Genomic DNA, 22,642 nt, shown 5'->3' with positions numbered 1-22,642 from the left:
CGTTCGTATGGAAAAATATCCCTTAAACCGCGATTTTTCGAGAAAAATACAATTAAAAAAATTCTACTGGGGTAACGTTATATTTTCGGAAATTTTGCCGTTATTTTAATAACAAATTCGTACATATTTGAGCAGTTGGTGGCGGCGAAATAGGTATCTACTTTTCAGCCCTGTACAAAACACATTTATGTTTAACAATTGATTATTATTTCTATTTCTAAAAGCAAAAGAATTGGCGTCCTGAAAGTTTTTTTTTTCATTAAGCAACCAAAAAGCTTCTTTGAAGTATGCACAAACTAAAAAAAAAGAGTTCTAGCACAACAAAAAGCAAAATTGACATTTATCAAACAATCGATTATTATTTCTACAAACAGAAATCCTTACATATTATTGAATGTTGAATTCTGTTATCTAACCAATAGATATGAGCTCTACACTACACAGGTACCTAAGTATTCATACACATTTTACATAGTCCTTGCAAGTCCATACTTAAGCTACTCATTGTCTACACTTAAGAAGCGCCATATTTCTTTGACATTTTTCCCTTTAAACAGCTGTTCACATATACACTTTACGTCTTCTACCAATGCCCATCAAATGACAACTTCATCGTCATTAACAATTATACATCTGACAACACACATCACATATACATCACATCCCATTACATTATACTCCTCAACTAACCACCTGTAAATAATCATTTTCATTCAGGCGAAAATGGCAGCTTTTTGCAGAAACATTTGTTTCACAAATGACTCTCTTTTTGCAACAAGATGTTATATTTCTGTTACATTTGCTACAATGTAACCTTTTGGCACATACAATGTATCAAATCCCCAGACCTTATCAATAATAGATCTGTAGACTTTGTTGTGAACCGCTCTGTGATCAGCGTTAATTGCGACTAATTACCGAATCAGTCATGTTCTGTACACACACGCGCTTGTTCAAAGGTTCCGGTCACAACCGAGTCCATGTTATCTCTCTGTTGTTTCAACAAAATTCCAAACTACTTGAGTCGCTGTTTATCTACATTGCTGTGGGGCTACGTGTGAGAGAATGTCCGTATCAGAACATTGCGTTGTATCCATCCGTTAAAGTAGCCTCAAAGAAGGCTATATCTGTCGGCCGTAGCAATGACTTGATATTTCATCAAGGCAATACGATCTGCATCTGTATCCGTATCTATATAGCCGGCGTAACAGATCAACTTTTTACATAACACACCAAGAGTACATAAATTTCCAACAGTATAAGGTCATTGTAGCTGGCATGCTAATTTTGCGAGGAAACACAGCAAAAACTACACTATTATCACTAACGGAACGGGTGTAGGAAGCATAAAAGAAAGTGTGTTTATGTTCAGGTTAAGTAAGGTGTTTGCGGCTGATTTTGATGAGATTTATGAAGGATAAGTCAAGAAAAGTTTAAGGTGTCAGCGGTCCGTGGCCAAGTACACGTAGTACTCTTCAAATTGGTCGCCTCTTGATCAAACAGGTGCTGCCGGTCGGTCGGTCACATCGGCTCGGTCACATCGGCACCGGTGCCTGTAGGGGGTGTAGCCCCGGGCGGTTCTCTCGGCACCGATTCTCACGATTAGCTTTCGGCGTTTTCGGTTGATGGGTCCCGGGTTGATTTTAACTCGTGCCCAATAATAGCCACAGTGTGTCCCGCTTGGTCAAGCCCGAAAAGGACATAAACAACCCGGCGGGGCCCCCTTTTCCAATTGTGACCGAAGCATTACACGGAATGGCTTTGCACATATAGTTCTTTGTTACTTGTTGTTGGAATAAGCCCGATATTTTGCAACGTATTTTGCTACTGTGACAGCCACATAATACCTGTGCTTATAATACAATAGAAGGAAAATGAGCCATTTTTGGTGTAACGAAAACAATGGCCTAAAGCTGATTATTTTAAACATTGTGACGACCAAAGTTTAAATGTTGAGGGAAACGTTCAATGTGTCATTTATATTGAACGATATTTCGTGTGGCATATTTGGTATGAAACGTGAAAAATACAAGTTGCCTTACATTGAACAATATGTACCTGTCGTTCTACTTCCTCTTGCTAGATGTCGCTGTTACCTCACTTAACATCGATATGCCTTCAGGTACATTTTTTCTTTTATCATATAAACGCTGATAAAACTTAACAAAAAACAAGCAACAGTCATAGATATAATCAATATATCCTTTATCACATAGACGCTTTTCTTCACATTAAAGCTGTAGTGACGTCATCAACTGAAAAAGAGTAAACAAGGATTAAGGCATCTTTAAAGAAGACGACGCTTTATATCAATCCATGTTTTTTTCTATGAAAACTGTTTTTTAATTAGAAACGATCTCGTCATTCTTCTTCCTTGCTGATAACAGAATTAATAGATAAACTACATGTACCAGCTTGACATGAAAATATCTAGCAGGTGAGCGAGGACATTTTTCTTAATTTTGATAAAAGATGCTTAAGGTACCTTAAAGATACATCTGTTCTTAAAGAATAAAAAACTTACCGACTGCAGGTGTCGATAGAGATGACCATGCGGTCAGCGACCCCGATGTCAGCGCCGCCTGAAAGGGCAACGTGCTACAGGTCATGCATCATGCAGTAAGGTATCTTTGCCTTCTACAGTCAACACTCCATGAACATAAGATGCTGCTTGCAATTCAAGATCTATGTTTTTAGTAGAAATCGTAGCAGTAATGTCCTTTTGTGGCCGGAACAACTAGTACTAGTAACTTCTCTGGCAAATCATTCACCTTATTCTACAATCTCTCAAGTAGTCACATAAGTCTAGCAGATAGCTTTAATAACTTACCGAATGTCTTTGTACGTTAACATAATGATAAAGCCTTGTTGTTCTATCCTGTTCTTTTTCATTCCGTTCTGTCCTATTCTGTTTTATTCTGTCCCATTCTATGATTCTATCCTGTTTGATTCTATCCTGTTTTGTCCTATTCTGCTCTGTTTGATTCTATATGGTTGTAGGAACTGACCGCTAGTCCAGTTGACGTAGGTAGATTTCTTGGAGTACAGTACGGTTGGACCAGCGGGCGCCTTCTCCCAGTCACACCCTCCCTGTGGCCCGTTCTCCGCCACTACCAGCCAGCCGGCGTCGTTTGGACACCCGTCGTAGTTACGGTTGATAAACCACGTCCTGGGTCAGGGTATCATCATAATCATCATTATCTTCCAGCTCTATGTTCATACGAGGGGTAGTCAAAAAGTACATCAAGTGGTTTTATAACAAGCCCATTTCTTAAGTTGAAATTTGTAACAAATTTTAAAGGTAAAGGCACATGAGACATCTCAATTTGTTGTTACGAGTTCGTATCTATATCAAAATCCGATTAGTTTTTCTGTTTGCCCAAATAAGAAAATCGATAGGAAGTCAAACAAGTCCCGAGGAAATGCCATTGAGAAATATAAATTTACAATACAAACCAGCTGCTCGTTCCTATAACGGTTCACATCGCACGATAGATAAGATACAAGAAAATCTTTTGTACCGTTTTGACCAGACATTCGGTCTACGTCATGGATGTGTGACCCACTTACATCTGACGCGTGACTTTAAAGACACGTGACTCCATACCGAATTTTTGGCCTTCGTCAGGACTTATGACTCAGTTTCATCATACACGACTCCGTTGTGCGTTAACCAGACCAGTGTTAGCAAATGCATTTAGATAACGCAGTGACAAATCCGTGTTAGTTGTCATACATTGCACATTTAGGACCTGTCAAAGAGTTTGCTCCCGACCCCTCCCAAACCAAGGCCGGTGTTGGGTTCGGAGTAGCCTGAAATCGATCCTCTTCTAAATCCATCTGGTCGCTCCACTGATCGCAGGCAAACAGAGTATGTTTCTATCGATTGTAATTTTTTTGTTAATGTCAAAGTCGACTGTCGCAGACGAATTGACTGAAGTTGATTGATTGATTTGGGTGATTGAATGAATGAATGGATAAATGATATCGGTTGGTTGTTTGTTTGTTTGTTTGTTTGTTTCATTGATTGATTGATTGATTGGTTGATCGGTTGATTGATCGGTTGGTTGATTGATTGGTTGATTGATTAATCGATTGATTGATTGATCGATTGATTGAATGAATGATCGATCAATTGCTCGATTGCTTGATTGACTAACCTGCGACTGTTGGGGTTCGTCTCCCCGTCTACAGAGAAGAAGTTGTTGGGTTCCGTGGGCAGGTCCGCCCAGGGTGACGTCATGAGGCGGTCCTTGGAGAACCAGCTGAACTTGTCGCTGTTCGCGCCGTTAAAGATCAGCTCGCGCACCTCCGCGCCTTGGAACAGGGAAACCTTCACCTGCGAGCGAAAAAACACGTCCCTTTATATAATAACAGATTCCTTTCTTAAATATTTCTACCTCGTAGAAATATAGAAGCGGATACATAACAATGCAAACGTGTTTTTGTGCAATACAAGTTGCTTGGACGTTCTATCAACCTTCAATAAACCGAGACGGGGGACGATACCGTCTTCCAACAAATCTTGACCGGCCCTCAGTTACCCTCAAGATGGCTGCAGAACTGGTTGAAAAAAAATTCTAGCACACTCGGCTAGGACATATCATGTTAGTTAGGGAGGCAATAATATTGCTAAGACAGAGCTAGAAATTAAATAAAAGATACACGTGTCACTCTTATCATCTTTGAACGTCTAGACTCTAGTGTCATATCGTCTCCTTCTAACCATGACGCAATCTTAACATCCATCATTCCAACTGGTAACAAGATGGCAGCCGCATGACCTCAAAACCCAACATGGCGAAGCTCATGGACGCTGAGGAACACAAAATAGATGTTGCCTATCACAAACCTGTAAAAGGAACTGAGGAAGAAAAGTGGAGTAAAATTACCTCCCCCCCTTCCTTCCTTTTTATCAGTTTTCGATAGCAAAATATGTTTTGTTTTCGTCGGTGTCCATGGGCTTCGCCATGTTGGATTTTGACGTCATTTAACCCTTACCCTTTTGACCCCCAGCGTGCCCCACATGTCGACCAGCGGGCTCTTGAAATGCGCGGTGTGGGCGTGGTCGGAGCTCCAGGCGTCCACAGCCCAGTCCCCCACCCCCGGCCGCACCTCGAACACAACCTGCCAGTCACAGGCTACACCAACAAACGTAGTCAATAAACAATCGTCAAGATATTTGAAAAGTTTCTCAAATCCTCTGCATGAAAACTTTTTTTGCATGAATTTGGACATATAAGAACATCAAATCTGCTTAATTTTCGTTTACAAAACACAAGAACCACAGTATAGTAATGTTGTCCAAGTCTAAGATATTTATCCCAGTGATTGATCTAAGTCGAGTTGTACGACATTTTTCTCTATCCTACTCCTGTCTTTAGAATTGCTGTCGAAATCCATTGGGCGGGGGACGACATCGTATTCATGCAACCTTTGACCCGTTGCTCATGTCATACGAAAAAGTTATTAAAGAACTCATAGTTATCTGCAATTGAAGTTAGTTTCATGAAATGCTCATTAGATGAATATCCTGAGCATAAAACCATCGGATCTTCACCTTCAGACATGTAAACTTACGCGGAGGAGTAGTTGTCGTTGTAGTCTGAGTTGTAGTAGTGGGCTGGGTGACGACACCAGACCCGCCCGAACAGACTCCACAGAACAGGTGGCAGCTCTCGGCCACGTAGTCCACGCTACAGGAGGCCACAGTCGGCCAGCCGGGGTTAGCGCCGCACAGGGCACTGCTGTCCGCGCACACATCTTGATAAACGAACAAACGAAGAAACAAACAAGTAAACAGTACAGGTTGTAGCTGTGAGGCACGTAGTCCACGCTACAGGAGGCTACAGGAGGCCACAGTCGGCCAGCCGGGGTTAGCGCCGCACAGGGTACTGCTGTCCGCGCACACATCTTAATAAACAAAAAAAAAAAAAAGTAAACAAGCAGTACAGGTTGTAGCTGTGAGGCACGTAGTCCACGCTACAGGAGGCCACAGTCGGCCAGCCAGGGTTAGCGCCGCACAGGGTACTGCTGTCCGCACACACATCTTTGTAAACAAACAAACAAACAAACAAACAAACAAGTAAACAAACAATTAAACCAATAGTAGAAGACACCACAGTCGGCCAGCCAGGGTTAGCCCGCGGGGTACTGCTGTCCGAGCATACATTTTAGTAAACAAACAAGAAATAACAGTAAAAAAAACTAAAAATACAAGGCTTTTGTCGGACTCAACATTGCTAATTACAATCAATAACATGTTTTAAGGGTATCATTTGCCGACGAATATCTCAACGAAATGATTTTGCTAAGCGTATAACGGAATGATTTTGTTTAGCGTCTATCTTACCGCTGCAGGTGTTCCCGTCCCATCCAGGTGCGCAGCTGCAGGTGCAGGTGCTGCTGTCCAGGTTACCGTGCACACAGGTAAGGCTACAGTCTGGGGAAAGTACATGGACGAAGTTATGACTAGATTGCACTGTTTGACGTTGAGCAACCAATATATGATTTGTGTAGCCCTTGATTTTACTTGGAGTATGATTCACGAGGCAAACGTATGATTTATAAGACAACAAAAAACATACAAAACGAAAAAAATATACGTTCTTCATCTATGAAATTATTTGGGTAAGCTGTCAAATCTTTGGAAACTCAGCGGTCGCAGCGAGGTTACCCGGTCTTGTAGATATGGCGTGTAAAGGGTCATAGATTTGAGCCAGCACACATTGGGCCGTATGCTGACTCTTATCATAATGTACACATAAGTTCGACGGTTCAACGGCCCTATGAAGGCTTTAACCGATCCAGAAAACTGGCGACTCGCATGGGGTCTATAAACATCAACATGATAATGATAGAGCCGAAGTAAGATTATAATTGAAGAAACTTAAGGCAAGAGAGAGTTGTGGTTCTCACATTGGCACAGGTCCCCTGTCCATGCGCCCACACAGTTACAGTCGCAGGTGCGCTCGTTGTAGTTGGCCGGGTTCCCGCCCCGGATGCCGCCGTTATAGCAGGGCCCGCGGGGGTCCGTGGCGCAGGCTGGTGGGAAAGGACGGGAACGGAAGGAATTGGAATGAAAATATGACGAAAAAAGTCTCGCTATCATCTTGGCAGAGTAAGAATGTGAGACTCTGATCCGCAAGACATTTCATCATGGTACACTGAAAGGTGCAAGGACTTCCATCACAAACACACAGCAAGTCACTAGATCTTTGGGACGTCACGTAGTGTTACTTACTGCACTGTCCGCAAAACTCCGGGCAGCTGGCGAAGACGTAGTCATGATCGTTACACATGGACAGCAGCGGCCATCCCGGACTGGCGCCGCACAGGGGGGCGGTGTTCTGGCACGACTGGGATGCTGGGTCCGAAGGCAAAATACACAATTCTTGCAGTAAAAATACAGCTTTGATAACAGAAACGTTTGCTAGAAAGGCACAAAATACTGAGTAGTCAATGCTCAATTGGATTTAAGTATCGCATTTGTATCGATAGCTCTTAAATGTAAGTTTTGAATTGAAATTACGAAAAGTGACCTATTTCAATCTTGATCTTATAATTTAACACATAACGATATACCTATAACATAACTTTTAAAAGAGTTATGATACAGAAAAAAATTGCACATAGATATGGAGTGTGAACTAAAGAAGTATACGAACGATCAAACGTATTAAACCCTAGATTCTAACCTTAGATTCATTGATTGCAAATGTATTGAAACATGACAAACTCACCAGCTGCTGAAAGAAGTGCGACGAATATCAACGGAAACAACATAGCGGCTATTTTACTCTCTTCTCGTGTACGGAACTCTCTTCTCATGTACGAAAGGTATTATTTATATTAGTAAAACTTGATACTGATGGGTCGTGTATTATATAGAACCTGGTGACGCAACTATGGTCATGGGTCAGACAGGAAGCACTTGTTTACAAAGTTGTGTAGGTCTTTGGCAGGTTAAATGACGTGTGGGGGAAAGACGTGAATGAATGAGCGAATGAACTACTGAATGCATGATGGCTGAATGAATGAATGGCTAAACAAATTGATCGAAGAATGAATGAGTGAAATAATGACGCAAGTAAATTAGACGACTACTATTCAAATTATTGCAAATTCAAAAAACAGTGGCGTAAAACATACATTTTTTCAAAATCATTGCACCAACTGGTGTGTTTGTGTGTTTGTGTGTGTGTGTGAGTGAGTGAGTGAGTGCGTGTGTGTATGTGTGTTTGTGTGTATGAGTGTGTGAGTGCGTGTATATGTGTGTGTGTGCGTGTGTGCGTGTGTGCGTGTGCGTGTGTGTGCGTGTCTGTATGAGTGTGTGAGTGCGTGTGTGTCTATGTGTGTGTGTGTGTGTGTGTGTGTGTGTGTGTGTGTGTGTGTGTGTGTGTGTGTGTGTGTGTGTGTGTGCATGTGTGTTTGGTGGCCGATAATAAAGCAGTATAATCGTGCTACAGTCGTGCACTGATAGCTGCTCAATACAACAGGATTGCTCGTGGTCGTACGTTTTTCCTTGCCACTCCCTTATACTTTACAGTACATGCTATATGTAACTACTCAATCTATCGTTTATCAGTTCGCTCCCTGTCTTAAAGCAAACAACTCCTCCGTGCAGCATATGGCGACTGTCACACCCTAGATACAGGGACATGGGAGATTATATAAATGCATCATGAGATAACTCGGCCTCATTTTGGCAAAAGTTTTCTAACAACAACATGCTGCTTTGCTTCCTTCTCCTATCTGGAGTGGCGATTGCCGGTGAGCAGAAAAAAATCTTTAGTTTCATCTTTGTCTTTAGACGATTAGAGCAAATTCTAACCCGTCATTTTCCACGTTTATAGCTAAGTAGGCTCGACAATTAGCTATTGTACTGTAGTTGTGCCTTAAGTATCAATGGGTTAGAGGTACTGCCACTGGATCAGAAGGTGGAGGGTTCAAATCCCGGCTGTTGCCCACCCACCACCATCCCACCCTCACACCCGTCAGGCTCGCTATTGGCAGCTTAAGACGGAATCCTCAGCCACGGTGTAACTATTTCGGTGGTCGTCCTTAGAAAAGAGACTTCCCGTATAATGAACATGAAAATCCAATAATGCCAGGTCGAGGCCTCTAAAAGTAAGCCTTATTATAATAATTATCAATAGCCTCACTAGCTTTTTATTAGTTTGTTTCGGTCTTCAATTGAATTTATCATGTTTTGCTTAATTATCAACTTCGTCAAGAAGATTATATTTTCGTGAATACATGTTCGTGAACAGAATAAGTCAAGACGTTGTGGATGGATCTTTATGATAATTGTTTTGTTGGTAGAAGCTGGCAAAAAGAAGAAATGGTTACATTTTCGTCCCCCTATTGTCTCTACGGCACTACAGAATACCTTCCGGCGTTGATATCTCGTGTTCTGGACATGCTATGTCATGTTTAAGTGGTACATAGCTCTTTTTATCCTTTTTCATTCAGGCCATAACCTTTATGATTCATTGCGTCTGTCTTTTCTGTCCTGACCAGTGAAAGATTGACACCAGCCCGCTGTGCGGCGTCAGTCCGGGATGGCCGCTGCTGTCCATGTGTTATCTTAACTGTGTTTTTTTTTAAAATTTTTTATATGTTTATTTTACCGCCGGTGCCAGCGTCCCAGTCATGCCAGAACACCACCCCCCTGTGCGGCGCCAGTCCGGGATGGCCGCTGCTGTCCATGTGCCAGGATCATGACTACGTTTTCGCCAGCTGCCCGGAGTTCTGCGGACAATGCTGTAAGTAAAGGAAAAGTTTCACATGTTTTCTAAATTAAACTAAAACAAGCTAAAACAAGCTAGAATTCTGCTGACAGTACAGGAGGTATAAATCAACCATGGAGAGTGGACTATGGTCTACTTTATGTGATTAGCTACCGCTTCACCACTGTCTAACTGTACAGTGGGGCAGCGCCTTAGGTTTCCTTTGAATTCGTTTGTTTCCGAATAGTACCACATATCTTATTTTACACAATATTTGATGCTTTTGAATCACAATTTTTCATAAAAGATATAGCGTTGTGTTCTGTTGCTTTAATTCATTTTTTTCCTTTTCTACCAGCCTGCGCCAGTGACCCCCGCGGGCCCTGCTATAACGGCGGCACCCGTGGCGGGAACCCGGCTAACTACAACGAGCACACCTGCGACTGTAACTGTGTGGGCGCATGGACGGGAGACCGGTGCGAATGTAAGAACTATAGCTACGGTGCCTCAGATTTCTTCAGTCATAATCCTGTTTCTGGAAATCAGCGTACCTTGAGTTAAAAATGAATCGCTTGCGGTATAATTGTTTTGTTGTTTTGTTAGATGTTATCACGATGTGAAATGAAAGGGAGGGCAAAAGTGGCGCATAAGCACCTTTACAAGCTGTCCTCCCACACACTAATGACAACATCAACAGTACTATTCAATTCGTTGATAAATCATGAACGTGGTCACCATTTGTCTCCTGTTGGCCTATTCTCTGAACATGTTTGATTTCACGGAATCGTCACAACTTGAATCTTTCCTGTTCTTTTCAAAATTATTTGTATTTGTTTGCTTTTGTTTCCTCGATCCTCACATGGCTGTTCCTTCAGATTGCAGCCTCACCTGTGTGCACGGCACCCTGGACAGCACCTCCTGCACCTGTGTCTGCTCACCTGGCTGGGACGGGCCCACCTGCAGCGGTAAATACTACAACAAGTATCAATCAAGTCAATGTTTTACACACAAAAAAAACGACCTAATTTCTTTTCTTTACAAAGTAACGGATTTCGACCGGAAATCATGTAAAACAACTTTATTACGTGTTCCATTGATAAAACAAGCTCTTAAAATGAGTTTGAGCTAAAAGAAAAGTTTCTATTTGTAATGGTGAAGTGCGGTATATGCTGTAAACGGCTCGAAAAAGGCTTCAAATCATTGTTTTACGCCGAATAAACCGACCTGAAATTTTCGTTTGCATCATACATCGTCCGACGACGACTGATATCATACATTCAGATCAAACTTACATGTACTTATCTTTCCATACTACGATGTACTCATGCAAGACTGTAGCTTCTTGTAGTGTAGAGATTGAGATAGGAGCTGTCACACATTATGTTTGTTGTTTGTTTGTTTGTTTGTTTACTAAGATGTGTGCGCGGACAGCAGTGCCCTGTGCGGCGCTAACCCCGGCTGGCCGACTGTGGCGTCCTGTAGCGTGGACTACGTGGCCGAGAGCTGCCACCTGTTCTGTGGAGTCTGTTCGGGCGGGTCTGGTGTCGTCACCCAGCCCACTACTACAACTCAGACTACGACGACAACTACCCCTCAGCGTAAGTTTTTATTTTGTTTACATATTATTTGGTAGGGTAGACAAATGATCGTGGGAAGCAAGAACAGTTGATCGAATTCCTGTACATGTCGATCCAACACAGGAAACGAGACTCTTCGAATGCTCAGCAGTCTATACTTAAGTCTTTATCAGGGTCGAATGACGTGTCACTAAGTAAGTAAGGGCCCCTAGAAGTCGGTATCGTGTCTTATGCTATGGTCGCACTTCCAAACTGGTGCCCGGTGGGGCAGTTTTCGGGAACGAACAGTATGATACGAAGGACAACAAAACAAACAGAACGTTGAAAAATCATGACCATAATTTGTGAATATTTCTTTATATACATTTTTATTTTTCGTTTCCGCTAACAGCTCGACCAGACCCCGGATTAGAAATGTCACCCTACATGTGTACTCGTAGCATTGGTGGTCGCTCACATCTCAACAACAACGTGTCCCGATAGATACGCACCAATCGTGAACCATGGCGTCTATCTTAAGTGAATTGTCATTCGAACCTGAAAAAGGCCAAAGACTGAGTCAGTCAAAATCTTTTGACATCATCTTCATTCCTTGTCGTTTGTTAGATTGCATTTACATAATTAGCAACGTGCCCCAATGACCACACGCTGATCGTGAGCCGCACTGTGTGCCTAAAGGCGTTCGTCGAGAAGCTGATTTGAAATGATTGGTCATTCCTACCTGAAAAAGGCTGCATTAAGTCAGCCAAGCAGCTCTGCTGTGTACAACATCTCATACGTAGCTGTTTGTGTTTATCTATATGTTTGCATCTCCATAGCAACGTGTCTGAATGGCTACGCGCTGATCGTGAATCGCGGCGTCTGCCTGAAGTCGTTTGACGAAGAACGGACTTGAAGTGATTGTAATTAGAGCCTAAAAAGGCATCACTATGCCATCTGAAACACCTTACACGCTGCAATTTGTTTCTTCATTTGTCTTAATCTTCACAGCAATGTGTACGAATGGCTACGCGCTGATCGTGAACCGCGGCGTGTGCCTGAAGGCGTTTAACGAGGAAAAGACGTGGAGCGAGGCGGCAGCAGTCTGTGAGCAGGACGGGGGGCTGCTGGCCATGCCGAAGGACGAAGAGATGCACCAGGTGCGTTTTTTTGTTTGTTTATTTGTTTCATCTTTGTTTGCTTTCATCAGCTGAGCTTCTATTCCCATGCACAATGATAAAGAGCTTTACTACATTTTTTTAGTTAGTTTGTTTGTTTGTTTGTTATCAAGAAACTAAAACTTTTCTTTAAAGAGGCAGGCGTTTCAGATTGCTATCTTTTATTAGTGACTGATAATGAGTCTGTGCTTGAATCATATCATACTATGTAAAATGAATATATGAATTTAGGCTTGAGACATTGAGGGAAATGAATGATTTTTGTCCAGTGGCTTTAGCTATGGTTAACGTCTGACCTGTGCCCATTTTGCAGGCGTGTGTGGCGCTTAAGAACAACATCAACAGCGGGGTGAACTTCTGGATCGGCCTCACGGACGCGCAGACCGAGGGACAGTGGCGCTACGTGGACGGATCCGGGATCACTTCCTTCAACAAATGGAACCCGGTAAGCCTCGGTTTGTTCTTTCTTTCATTGAAAAACGTTGAACTGAAAATAATGTAGGAGGAATAGAATTGCATCTTTACTACTGGATAAATACATTTGTAAACTCGGACGTTTAAAGCGCCCATCCAGCAGCGTTTTGTCAATGAGGAGAATGATTTTTACTTTGAAATGTTTAATCTTTAATATTTAAAGATTTAATTCAATATTATATTCAATCTTTAATATTCAAAGATTGAATTTTATTCCTACTTTCCTGACCTGGATGTCTAATATTCCCAAGCGTATATGAAAAAAATGTAGATATTAATCTTGAAACACCTTAAGCTTTCTTCCTTTATTAAACATGGCCAAGCCAGTGGTTACCTGTTTACCGGCTTGACGAACAGATCATACAGAAAAGATAATACTGATGAACCAAAACAAAGCTAATTTGCTATAAATCAAAACAGTGAATCAAACGTTTTATCATTAATGTCAATAGTATGGTTTTACCATTTTTGTATGCACAGCAAAGTCTTCATCTTATCTGTCAACATTTCGGTTGTCTGTTGCTGAATCAAGAAGGATAAGAAACTATTTTTGTTCTGAATGGAGTTTTAACTGTAAAGGCCAACACAATAAATTGGACTTACCCAAATTTTCGACTGAACAGCTACAGTCTTTTTCAAGGAATGAACCATCCTTTCTCCATTCAGAACTCCATTCAGAATGACTTCTACCAACACAGATGAACTTTCAAGTGAAAAATATTTTTGTCTTGAACCGGAATGAAGGTAGATACAAACTTAGCCACGTTTAGGACCATATTGTTCTCGCCACAGCGCCGCCTATCGGTAAAAAGTAACTCCAGTCATGCTTTGGTCCTATTTCCAATCCGGGGCCCGGCCGGGCTGTTTGCGAAAACGAAAAATATAAATAATGCATATCTGGAAATTAAACAATTTATGGTTAGGAGTAATTCTTTTACGTTTTCAGTATTTTATTGTATTTTATCATATTTTTCGTTCCAATAAGCTGCCCGGCGGGGCCCGGCTTTGCAAATGGGACCAAAGCATCAAATGATACAGCCTTGAGGAAGGTACAGGCAGGTTACGGAAGTATTAAGTAGACTGTGGTTATGTAGACGAGAGCTCCATATAATACCATGCATATCACCCCCCCCCCCCCCAGGGCGAGCCCAACAACCTGAGTACGGAGAACTGTGCGCACTACTACCCGCAGAACACGTGGAACGACCTGTCCTGCGGAACCCGCATGAGGTTCATCTGTCAGACCGGTAAGAGCTCCGCACCCTTGATGATAGATATCATGTAAATCAAAATCCCCAACAGGGTGAGCCGAACAACATTTGAGCTGAGAACTGTGCGCACTACTGGCCGGCGGATCGACAGAACACGTGTGTAGCACAGTGTAGAACTGTTATAGGAGACCTAGAGTAGAACAGTAGGAGGAGGAGACCGCGAAAGGTCCAGGATGGAGTATGACCCAGAAACAAGATAGTGTGTAGCTATATCAAGGTTGACGTTGAGCCATCACGTTGTGTGGGACCGTTCCGTCCCGTAGATAGAGTAACAGCCTGGAGTACGTACAGTCTAGAGTACGAGGCCAAGTCCATTGTCACACGTGAAACGACCTGGCATGCGGCGCCCGCATGAGGTTCATCTGTCAAACTGGTGAGAAGGTTTAGGGAGTTGATGAAAAGTTTAATCCAACAAATCTAGCTTTAGCTAGTTATAGATTAACTTATTACAGGGCCTATTTTCCCCATATCATTGTATTTACCATTGTCTCGTTTCCTTGTTACTTGTGTGTACAATTAGCCTTCAAACGCAAATGTGCAATGAATCTGTTATCATCTATATCGTCTAGGCATCAAAATACAATATCTTCTATAAGAATATTAGATCTTGTTCTTCATTTGCATTTCCTACATTTTATATTTTTTTTCTTCCCCTTTCTCGTTCACAGTTCCACGCTGAATGCAACAGGTTAGACGAGAAAACGGCTGCGGCAGCAAAACAGAGTTCTACCTACCTTCTCATGATCGTTAAATTAAAACATGGCAAATAAACAAAGATATAAAATCAACAACCGTTTGCTATCTTTTCATTTGCGTGAATGAGTGTTTGATATTGATAACAGATGACTGAATCAGATACACATACATACGCACATGCATACATACACACACACACACAGACACACGTTCACACATACACACACACACACAGACACACACACACGCAGACATACACACACACAGACACACACGCACACACATACATACATACATACACACACACACACACGTGCACAAACACACACATACACATACACACACACACACACACATACACACACACACACACACACGCGCACACACATACATACATACATACACACACACACACGTGCACAAACACACACATACACATACACACACACACACACACGCACACACACACACGCACACACATACATACATACATACACACACACACACACGTGCACAAACACACACATACACATACACACACACATACACACACACACACACACACACATACACATACACAGACACATGGTTTTCAGAATCACTTTGCTCCACTAAAGCTCCTTTTGGCTAGTGATTCAATTATTTATTGCATGTATTCCTTATTTCTTTCCAATTTATTTCGCTTGTCGGATATCAATGCTGCCTCTCCGTTTCTTCTGGCCTGCATTGAAGCACACGTCACGATGTCATCCGTGACCAACAGCTGGTAGTTAGGACACGTTTCCTCAGGGTAGAACTGCAAACAACAAAATAAATATTGGATTCATATCTAGTCCACCGTCCTTGACTGAAATAGTAACGTGCAGATACTATCTACCCTCACCCCACATTCAACAACGTAATAAAGCTTACCACAAGAAATTAGTATAGTGCTGTTAACCTGGATGTCTAACCTTCATAAAGGTAGATACGCTTGGTTTTAGGAGTCAAGGTAAGTCCTTACTTGTTTGGCAGATGAATTTCTGCGGAGTGGTGCAGCTCAAGTCGTTCCACGTGTCCTGGCCGGCCGGTAGGTACTCCCCACAACCCTCATCGCCTCCGGAGTTGTTCGGTTCCCCCTAGAAGAGAATGAATCGTTTAGCATAAAGCTCGAATGTGTTACAATGGTGAACCTTGTCATCACGTGACTCATGATGACGTAAGTGCTGTCCTCCATGCTGGGCGGCTAAACCTAGAGGGTGCCAGATGAATTTGAATGTTTATATGTTGAATCTTTTTTTTTAGAATTCATTATCCTTGACCCCCCAACATATGTATCGACCTTGTTGAAAAACGGTCACATGGCCGAATAAGATATCGAGGACAAATAAAGCCTTCGATGTGACTTGACTTGTAATTACACTCATGTAATTATGATATTATTCACGTGCAACGTCATAGGTCTGAATACGGTTTAGTGAATATTTCACAATCGGGTGGGGGTTTGCACTTTTGAATAGAAATATCGCTGGGTTTTTTTCCCTTACGGTGGCCCACTTGTTGAAGCCCACCACCGCGGGCCCGTCCACGTAGCGCCACTGGCCCTCCGTCCCCACATCCGTCATGCCGATCCAGAACTTGCTGTTGGGGTCAGCGCCATTTTTCAAGAGGAGACAGAACTGAAAAAAAGGAATCAGAAATTATGAATATGCGTGAAGGTGTAAAATAAATGTATACGTAAGTCCATCGCTACACAGGATGTATCAATAGTGTATTTCTTTGATTTGCTTGTTTGTTTTTCCTTGTTGGACGTTCTTTGACTGTCTTTTGTCTACCCATTTGTTGCTGGCACCGTACCTGGTGAATTTGTTCTTTGGCATGACGAGCGTGCCCCGTAATCGGCGCAGGTATTGGTCGCATTTGTTAATTTATTTCTCTACCTGTCTGTTCTTTGTCTGATTTTTTTCTGTTCGAGGCTCGCTTGTGATTTACCTGGTAGATGTTCTCGTTCTTGGGCATGTCGAGAGGGGCCCCGTACTGCGCACAGGTGGTCAGGGCGTCGCTTGTTTATTTGTTTGTCTACCCGGTGTTCGTATACTTTACCTGGTGGATATCCTCGCTCTTGGGCATGACAAGCGTGCCTCCGTACTGCGCACAGGTGTTGCCGGCGTCGTACCAAGTCTTCTGGTCCATAAAGGCCCGGATGCAGAGGCTACTGCCAGGCATCTGCAGGTACCCGGTCGGACAGCTGCCTGCTGCAGTGGGGGAATATGAGGTCTTAGAAATGAAGACGATGCGGTGTATTCTCTATGTATCACCAGAGGTGCTAGCCCGACCGCGGGTCAAATCGCCCGGAGGCCACGGGTGGGCTGGGACAGAGGCTACTGCCCGGCATCTGCAGGTCGGACAGCTGCCTTCTGTGAGGAAACATTAGCTCTTAGAAGTATACAATACAACACGGGGTATCTTATATCACCCGACGGCGCTGTCGCAGATTCACATAAACAGATCAGACGAACACCCAGGATCACGATGCACACTGCTTTATTTCCAGTGCCGGTCAATACAGCCACTTCTAAGAAGGCCCAGTCCAATGTAACCCACTCCAGGATCACTCTAGCCCTGGGGCTACATACCCCCCCCCCCCTCGGTCCTGGGCTCTCTCTCTCTCTCCCTAACCTCGATCCGGCGGTCTACCACTAATACCTGTATTGGAGAGGGTCACTACATGCATAATGCAACATGATCGGATCGCCCGGAGGCCACTGAAGGGCTGGAACTGAGGCTGGTGAGGAACACACCGTGTCGTACTCTATTGATGTCATACCAGTCCAAGAAAACACATTCAAACCAATGCGAGATGTGCAAAAAAACTGAGGAAACAAAGTTGTGACAGCAGCTATTTCAACGCACGAATCCGGCATTTTAATGTTCGACAGCGGCGCACTCTGCGCACGCGAAATGCGTTCGAAATATGCTATGGAAGCCGGTGTGATAACTCAAAATATTACCCGCCCTTGAACCCGTATCAAACGTTGACAGGTATGGCATGACATTGAATACACATAAATCTTACACTAGCACAGGTCAACATCTACATCTACATAACTGTATATCTACATCTATATCTATATTAACATGTACGTAAAATTTTTTATGGCGTACGCATTAATGTTTGAAATTGACGTCAAAGGTCTCATGTAGATATAAGCCCCGCCGCCCGACTATTTTTACATCCGAAATGACGACCGATCATTTGAAACCATCATCATCATCTATCGACCCCCCGGGGGGGACGGGGCAAGTATTTGAAATAAGGAGACCATACCAATTGAATTACTCATACTATTGTGTTCTTTACAACTTTTTTGTAATTATAATTAACATTTAATTTGTCATGATAATGCTGATCTATAGGAAAATTGCCAGGTTAGAGAATTTGCCACACAATGACTTCGCACATGCCTTCAACCAACCACAATGGCGGATGCCACATGACGTTACAGTCACGGGACTGTGAACAACCTGCTGACGAACCAGTCGAGCGTGTTCCTACCTGGGACGATAACGCTGCCGTGTGTGGTTGTCGCCTGCGTTGGTCTCGTTGTGGTTGTCGCCTGGGTTACAGCGGTGCCGCTTCCGGCTGCCGTGCAGACGCCGCAGAACTTGTGACACAGGTCGAGGACATAGTCTGTCTGGCAGGACGCTGTGGTGGGCCAGCCCGGGTTGGCGCCGCAGTTCACACTGTCGTCCTGGCAAGGATCTGAGCAAATAAAAAAACAAACAAACAAACATACAAGTAGAACTAACATAGATCTTAGCTAATAAGACATAGTCAGCCTTGACATATGCAAATGCGACATTTAAGGTGTAGGGAAGAAAACTGTTCTCAAGTCTAAGACTTCCTTCATTTTATCACTCTACTTACCAATAGAGATATCCTATTCTTACATTTCAACCGACAACCCTACTCTTACAGTAGTTAAAGAGGCTCAGTATATGATGTGATGGCAATATTTCTATTGCTACAACGCGAATTCAATGAGCCAATACAACAGCAAAATTATCGATTTTTCCCACTTCTGCCGAAACGCTTCGTGTTATCAAGTCGGCACTTTTGATGTGACAGTTGTATTTATTATAGCTGTGCGTTATCTGATGGCGACGTTTGAATATGATAAGATCCGGCTATGCAGATGCGTCCTATACAGTGTGATATAATTGTCTCTTGTGTTAGGGTGGTTATGCCGGCTAAACAGATGCAGATTCAGAAGCTGGCGTGTTACGCCAAAGGCCAGTTATACCGGCTATACAGATACAGAAGCTGGTGTGTTACGCCGAAGGGCGGTTATAACGGCTGTACAGATACAGGTACAGAAGCTGGTGTGTTACACTAAATGGTAGTTAAGTTAGACCGGCTTAATGGAAGTTATGTAGCCTAACGAAACTGGTATGCTATACCGAAGAGCGGCTATACCGGCTGTACAGATACAGATACAGATACAGAAGCTTACGTGTTACGCTAAAGGGCGGTTATATTGGCTGTACAGATATAGAAGCTAGCGTGTAGTCGAACTGCGGTTTAAGCGGATATACAGATTCAGATAAGCATGTTTGCCGTACCGCTGCACGTGGGTCCGTCCCAGCCCGGCTGACACCGGCAGCTGCAGGAGGCGGTGTCCAGGATCCCGCCGTTCGCGCACTGGAGCCCGCAGGCTGGAAAATCAATCAATCCATCGATCGTTAATCAATCAATCTAGCAATCTATTGGTCATCAATCAATAGCTCTTTATCAGATCGATTGACCTTTCAGTCGATAAATCAATAATTGAATTAGTCATTGAATAGTTCAATCTGTATATCTCTCAATCAATCAATTAATCGATCAATTTGTCATCAATCAATCAATCAGTCAATAGATCTGTATCAAAATTTACCTAGCAGTAAAGTTTGATGTATTGACTTATTAACACATTCTTATGACATTGATCCAAGAAAGAAGCAATGATGGGTGTTTAACGAGCGTGAAAATCGATTCAACGTACTACAAATCTGACATACAATGTAGTAAGAACCTGCATGTGCTAATCAACTGTTACAGTTCTCATCAAACGTCATATTTTCGTAATCAAGACACAATGTAGCAAACCATGGAACATTCAGTCATCTTCAGGGAGACTGACTGACTGACCCAGTTGTTCTAGACACGTGACGACATGAACGTGTGACGACAGCAAAGGGTTAAAGGTCATTTGAATTTGTTATTGCCCTCGTAATTACGTCACGCGTTTGCAAAGTCACGTGTCCAGAGCAGCTGGGCCAGTCACCATGAAGAAGACCAAACCTCATTGAGAAGACGAAATATTCGGCGCTAACTTTGTAATTCTGGCTGCTGATTTACTTTGCGTTTAGTTTACGGTATTCCCTAACTTTGACATAGGTTCATTTACCAAGGATGCGCTTAAATTCCAAAAAGGTCTTTTAAGTCTTGATAAGAAGAAAAGAACGAAGACGAATATGTTTGTGAGCGAGGTTCCTACTTTGACAGACATCGCCTATCCAGGCACCCACACAGTTACAGTCGCAGGTGTGCTCGTTGTAGTTGGCCGGGTTCCCGCCCCGGATGCCGCCGTTATAGCATGGACCACGGGGGTCGCTGGCACAAGCTGGTAGGCGAACAAGAGTGACGTTAAAAAAAACACCGGCGACGTGAGGATTAGTGAGAAGAGAATGACGCTAGCAGGAGCAGGATGAGGAGAAAATGTTATACTTTTATGACAAGTTGCTGGACCTGGATTTGGGTAACGGAAATTGTCGTACTCGTGAAATAGTACAAATTCGAAAAACTGCTTTACTCAACAAGCATACCCCAATTATTTTACGATGGAATCTACAGTTCAACTCGGCTTCAGAAAAACAATATTCTTGTCTGAACATACAATTCAATGCGAAATACGTCAGAAGTTACGAGCATTTGGTGTCTTAAAACAAACAAGAAATGTAACAGCAGCTATTCTATCGGTATTCGAATGTTCGACAACGGCGCATTCTGCGCACGCGAAGTGCGTTCGAAATATTCTATGGAAGCCCGTGTGATAACCCAAAATATCACCCGACCCGTAATACCCGTATCGAACGTTGTCTCGGCCCAACAATATTCTTGTCTGAATGTCTTGTAGTTTGAATCTACAGCAGACGCCGCAGAACTCTGGACAGTAATCCACGACGTACTGGGTAGTGTTGGTAAAACAGTCTGAAGCAAATTCAAACTGTAATTTCCAACACAAGATTTGACCAAATTTCTGGACGGTGCAAATCGGGTCTTTGTCGAGGAATGGTCGACTCCACTCTCTGCATAACGTGATGTCACGGAAGCATTGAGTCGCTCATTCCTTGACAAAGTCCGGAGCTGGATAGTCTAAGATTTGGATAAGTCTAATTTTTGAGTTGAAAATTAACAAACAGTCTAACTTTGCTTCAGAATAAGAAATCTTATCTGACTTGTTTGATGTTTTGAACCTACAGCAGACGCCGCAGAACTCCGGACAGTTATCCAAGACGTACTGGTGGGTGGCGCACATGGTGGTCAGCGGCCAGCCCGGACTGGCGCCGCACAGCGCGTTGATGTTCTGACATGTGGACTGAGACGCTACATGTGACAAGAAATAAAAACAAAGGCATTTATCGCACGTTCATGCTCTTACAAGCTAAGCACAAGTCATGGTTATAATGCAGAGGTACAGTGATTGAAGAATCATGCATCGCCTATGCTTTATCACCATGACCTGTACCTCTTTATGTAAAAGGAAAGAAAGTCACACGGTCAAATTTTTATTTGATATCAAAAATTGAAAGCTCGGGAACTCATCTTGCATATAATTAAAGAGTAAAAATTGACCATATGTTAGAGTAGGTATTTGCATAAAACAAAACATTCAACTCAAAAATCTTCCTTTTTCCAGACGTACACATGCTCATATGGTTGTTGTTATTTACATCTCAATGAACTCACTTTTTCACATTATAAAGTCAACTTCTTTGTCCTACTTTTCATAACTGAAATGCTAACTAATGGGCACGTACAAAACTGTAGGTAATAAATGAGTTTGTAGCAGATGGACAGTTCCTGTGAGCACATATGAAATGATACGAAGTAGGAAAAGTCCTAAAAAGGAGGAGTCAGTCAAAGAAAGCTGTCACCCATCTTGAATCTTTCAACTGTTTGTTTGTTTGTTTGCTTGTTTTTAGAAAATGGCCCCAATAATGTAAACGTCATGCAGAATTTCCATCAGCTAGATTCACAGAGCAAAGTTACGAAATGACGCATTGAAAATGCTTATCGAGAGACCAATTCTTAAATATGCATTTTTGTACAAGAAATATAATGGATTACTTGTCTTACCTGCAACACCAAGCCCGGCAGCAAGGAAAATAATCCACAACATGGCGGTGAGTTCGGTCCTGTTCGATGTCTGAGTAGAAAGTGCGGCGAATCAACCCGTCCTTTATACTTATATCACACAGGATGGGCACGTATAGTATAGTTCTATGTTGACATTTTGCGCTATTAATATAAAATTTATCATATATTGATAAAGAGAATGTGGCGTACATTAGGTCACGGTCAGAAAGGTCAGCGACTCTGTTGAACCGCGTCACAGTTATGTGTATTTCCATGTACTTATTTGTTTGCAATTAGCCTTCGGGCATGAACTATCTAGATGGATAGATAGATAGATTAATAAATAGACAGATAA

General features: G+C 42.7%; 4 protein-coding genes across 4 annotated transcripts; 2 read left to right on the top strand and 2 right to left on the bottom strand.

Moving 5' to 3' along the window:
* Positions 1–2,188: 2,188 nt before the first annotated feature.
* On the bottom strand, positions 2,189–7,872 carry LOC136430553 (uncharacterized). The gene is made up of 10 exons (XM_066421273.1): positions 7,743–7,872; positions 7,244–7,366; positions 6,919–7,044; positions 6,353–6,442; positions 5,581–5,763; positions 5,002–5,141; positions 4,161–4,339; positions 3,009–3,169; positions 2,525–2,582; positions 2,189–2,255 (listed from the first exon to the last, which is right to left on the bottom strand). Exons 1-10 carry the CDS (start codon positions 7,828–7,830, stop codon positions 2,252–2,254), a joined length of 1,152 nt encoding a protein of 383 aa, XP_066277370.1. The 5' UTR covers positions 7,831–7,872; the 3' UTR covers positions 2,189–2,251.
* An 801-nt stretch (positions 7,873–8,673) lies between these two features.
* LOC136422693 (uncharacterized) lies at positions 8,674–10,292 on the top strand. The gene is made up of 3 exons (XM_066410922.1): positions 8,674–8,772; positions 9,645–9,767; positions 10,090–10,292. Exons 1-3 carry the CDS (start codon positions 8,730–8,732, stop codon positions 10,290–10,292), a joined length of 369 nt encoding a protein of 122 aa, XP_066267019.1. The 5' UTR covers positions 8,674–8,729.
* A 298-nt stretch (positions 10,293–10,590) lies between these two features.
* Positions 10,591–15,001, top strand: LOC136421842 (C-type lectin lectoxin-Lio3-like). The gene is made up of 7 exons (XM_066409778.1): positions 10,591–10,696; positions 11,147–11,329; positions 11,934–11,948; positions 12,314–12,447; positions 12,779–12,910; positions 14,081–14,186; positions 14,879–15,001. The coding sequence occupies exons 1-7, from the start codon at positions 10,591–10,593 to the stop codon at positions 14,887–14,889; spliced, it is 687 nt and encodes a 228-aa protein (XP_066265875.1). The 3' UTR covers positions 14,890–15,001.
* A 539-nt stretch (positions 15,002–15,540) lies between these two features.
* On the bottom strand, positions 15,541–22,395 carry LOC136430545 (C-type lectin domain family 18 member A-like). Its single transcript, XM_066421260.1, has 9 exons — positions 22,288–22,395; positions 21,409–21,534; positions 20,426–20,551; positions 19,509–19,601; positions 18,442–18,648; positions 16,989–17,140; positions 16,433–16,564; positions 15,910–16,024; positions 15,541–15,702 (listed from the first exon to the last, which is right to left on the bottom strand). The coding sequence occupies exons 1-9, from the start codon at positions 22,328–22,330 to the stop codon at positions 15,692–15,694; spliced, it is 1,005 nt and encodes a 334-aa protein (XP_066277357.1). The 5' UTR covers positions 22,331–22,395; the 3' UTR covers positions 15,541–15,691.
* Positions 22,396–22,642: the final 247 nt, after the last annotated feature.

Source organism: Branchiostoma lanceolatum, chromosome 1 (assembly GCF_035083965.1).
Source record: "Branchiostoma lanceolatum isolate klBraLanc5 chromosome 1, klBraLanc5.hap2, whole genome shotgun sequence".
Classification (NCBI taxonomy): domain Eukaryota; kingdom Metazoa; phylum Chordata; class Leptocardii; order Amphioxiformes; family Branchiostomatidae; genus Branchiostoma; species Branchiostoma lanceolatum.
The sequence above is the reverse complement of the archived record's forward strand: the minus strand, read 5'-3'. Positions and strand labels throughout refer to the sequence as shown.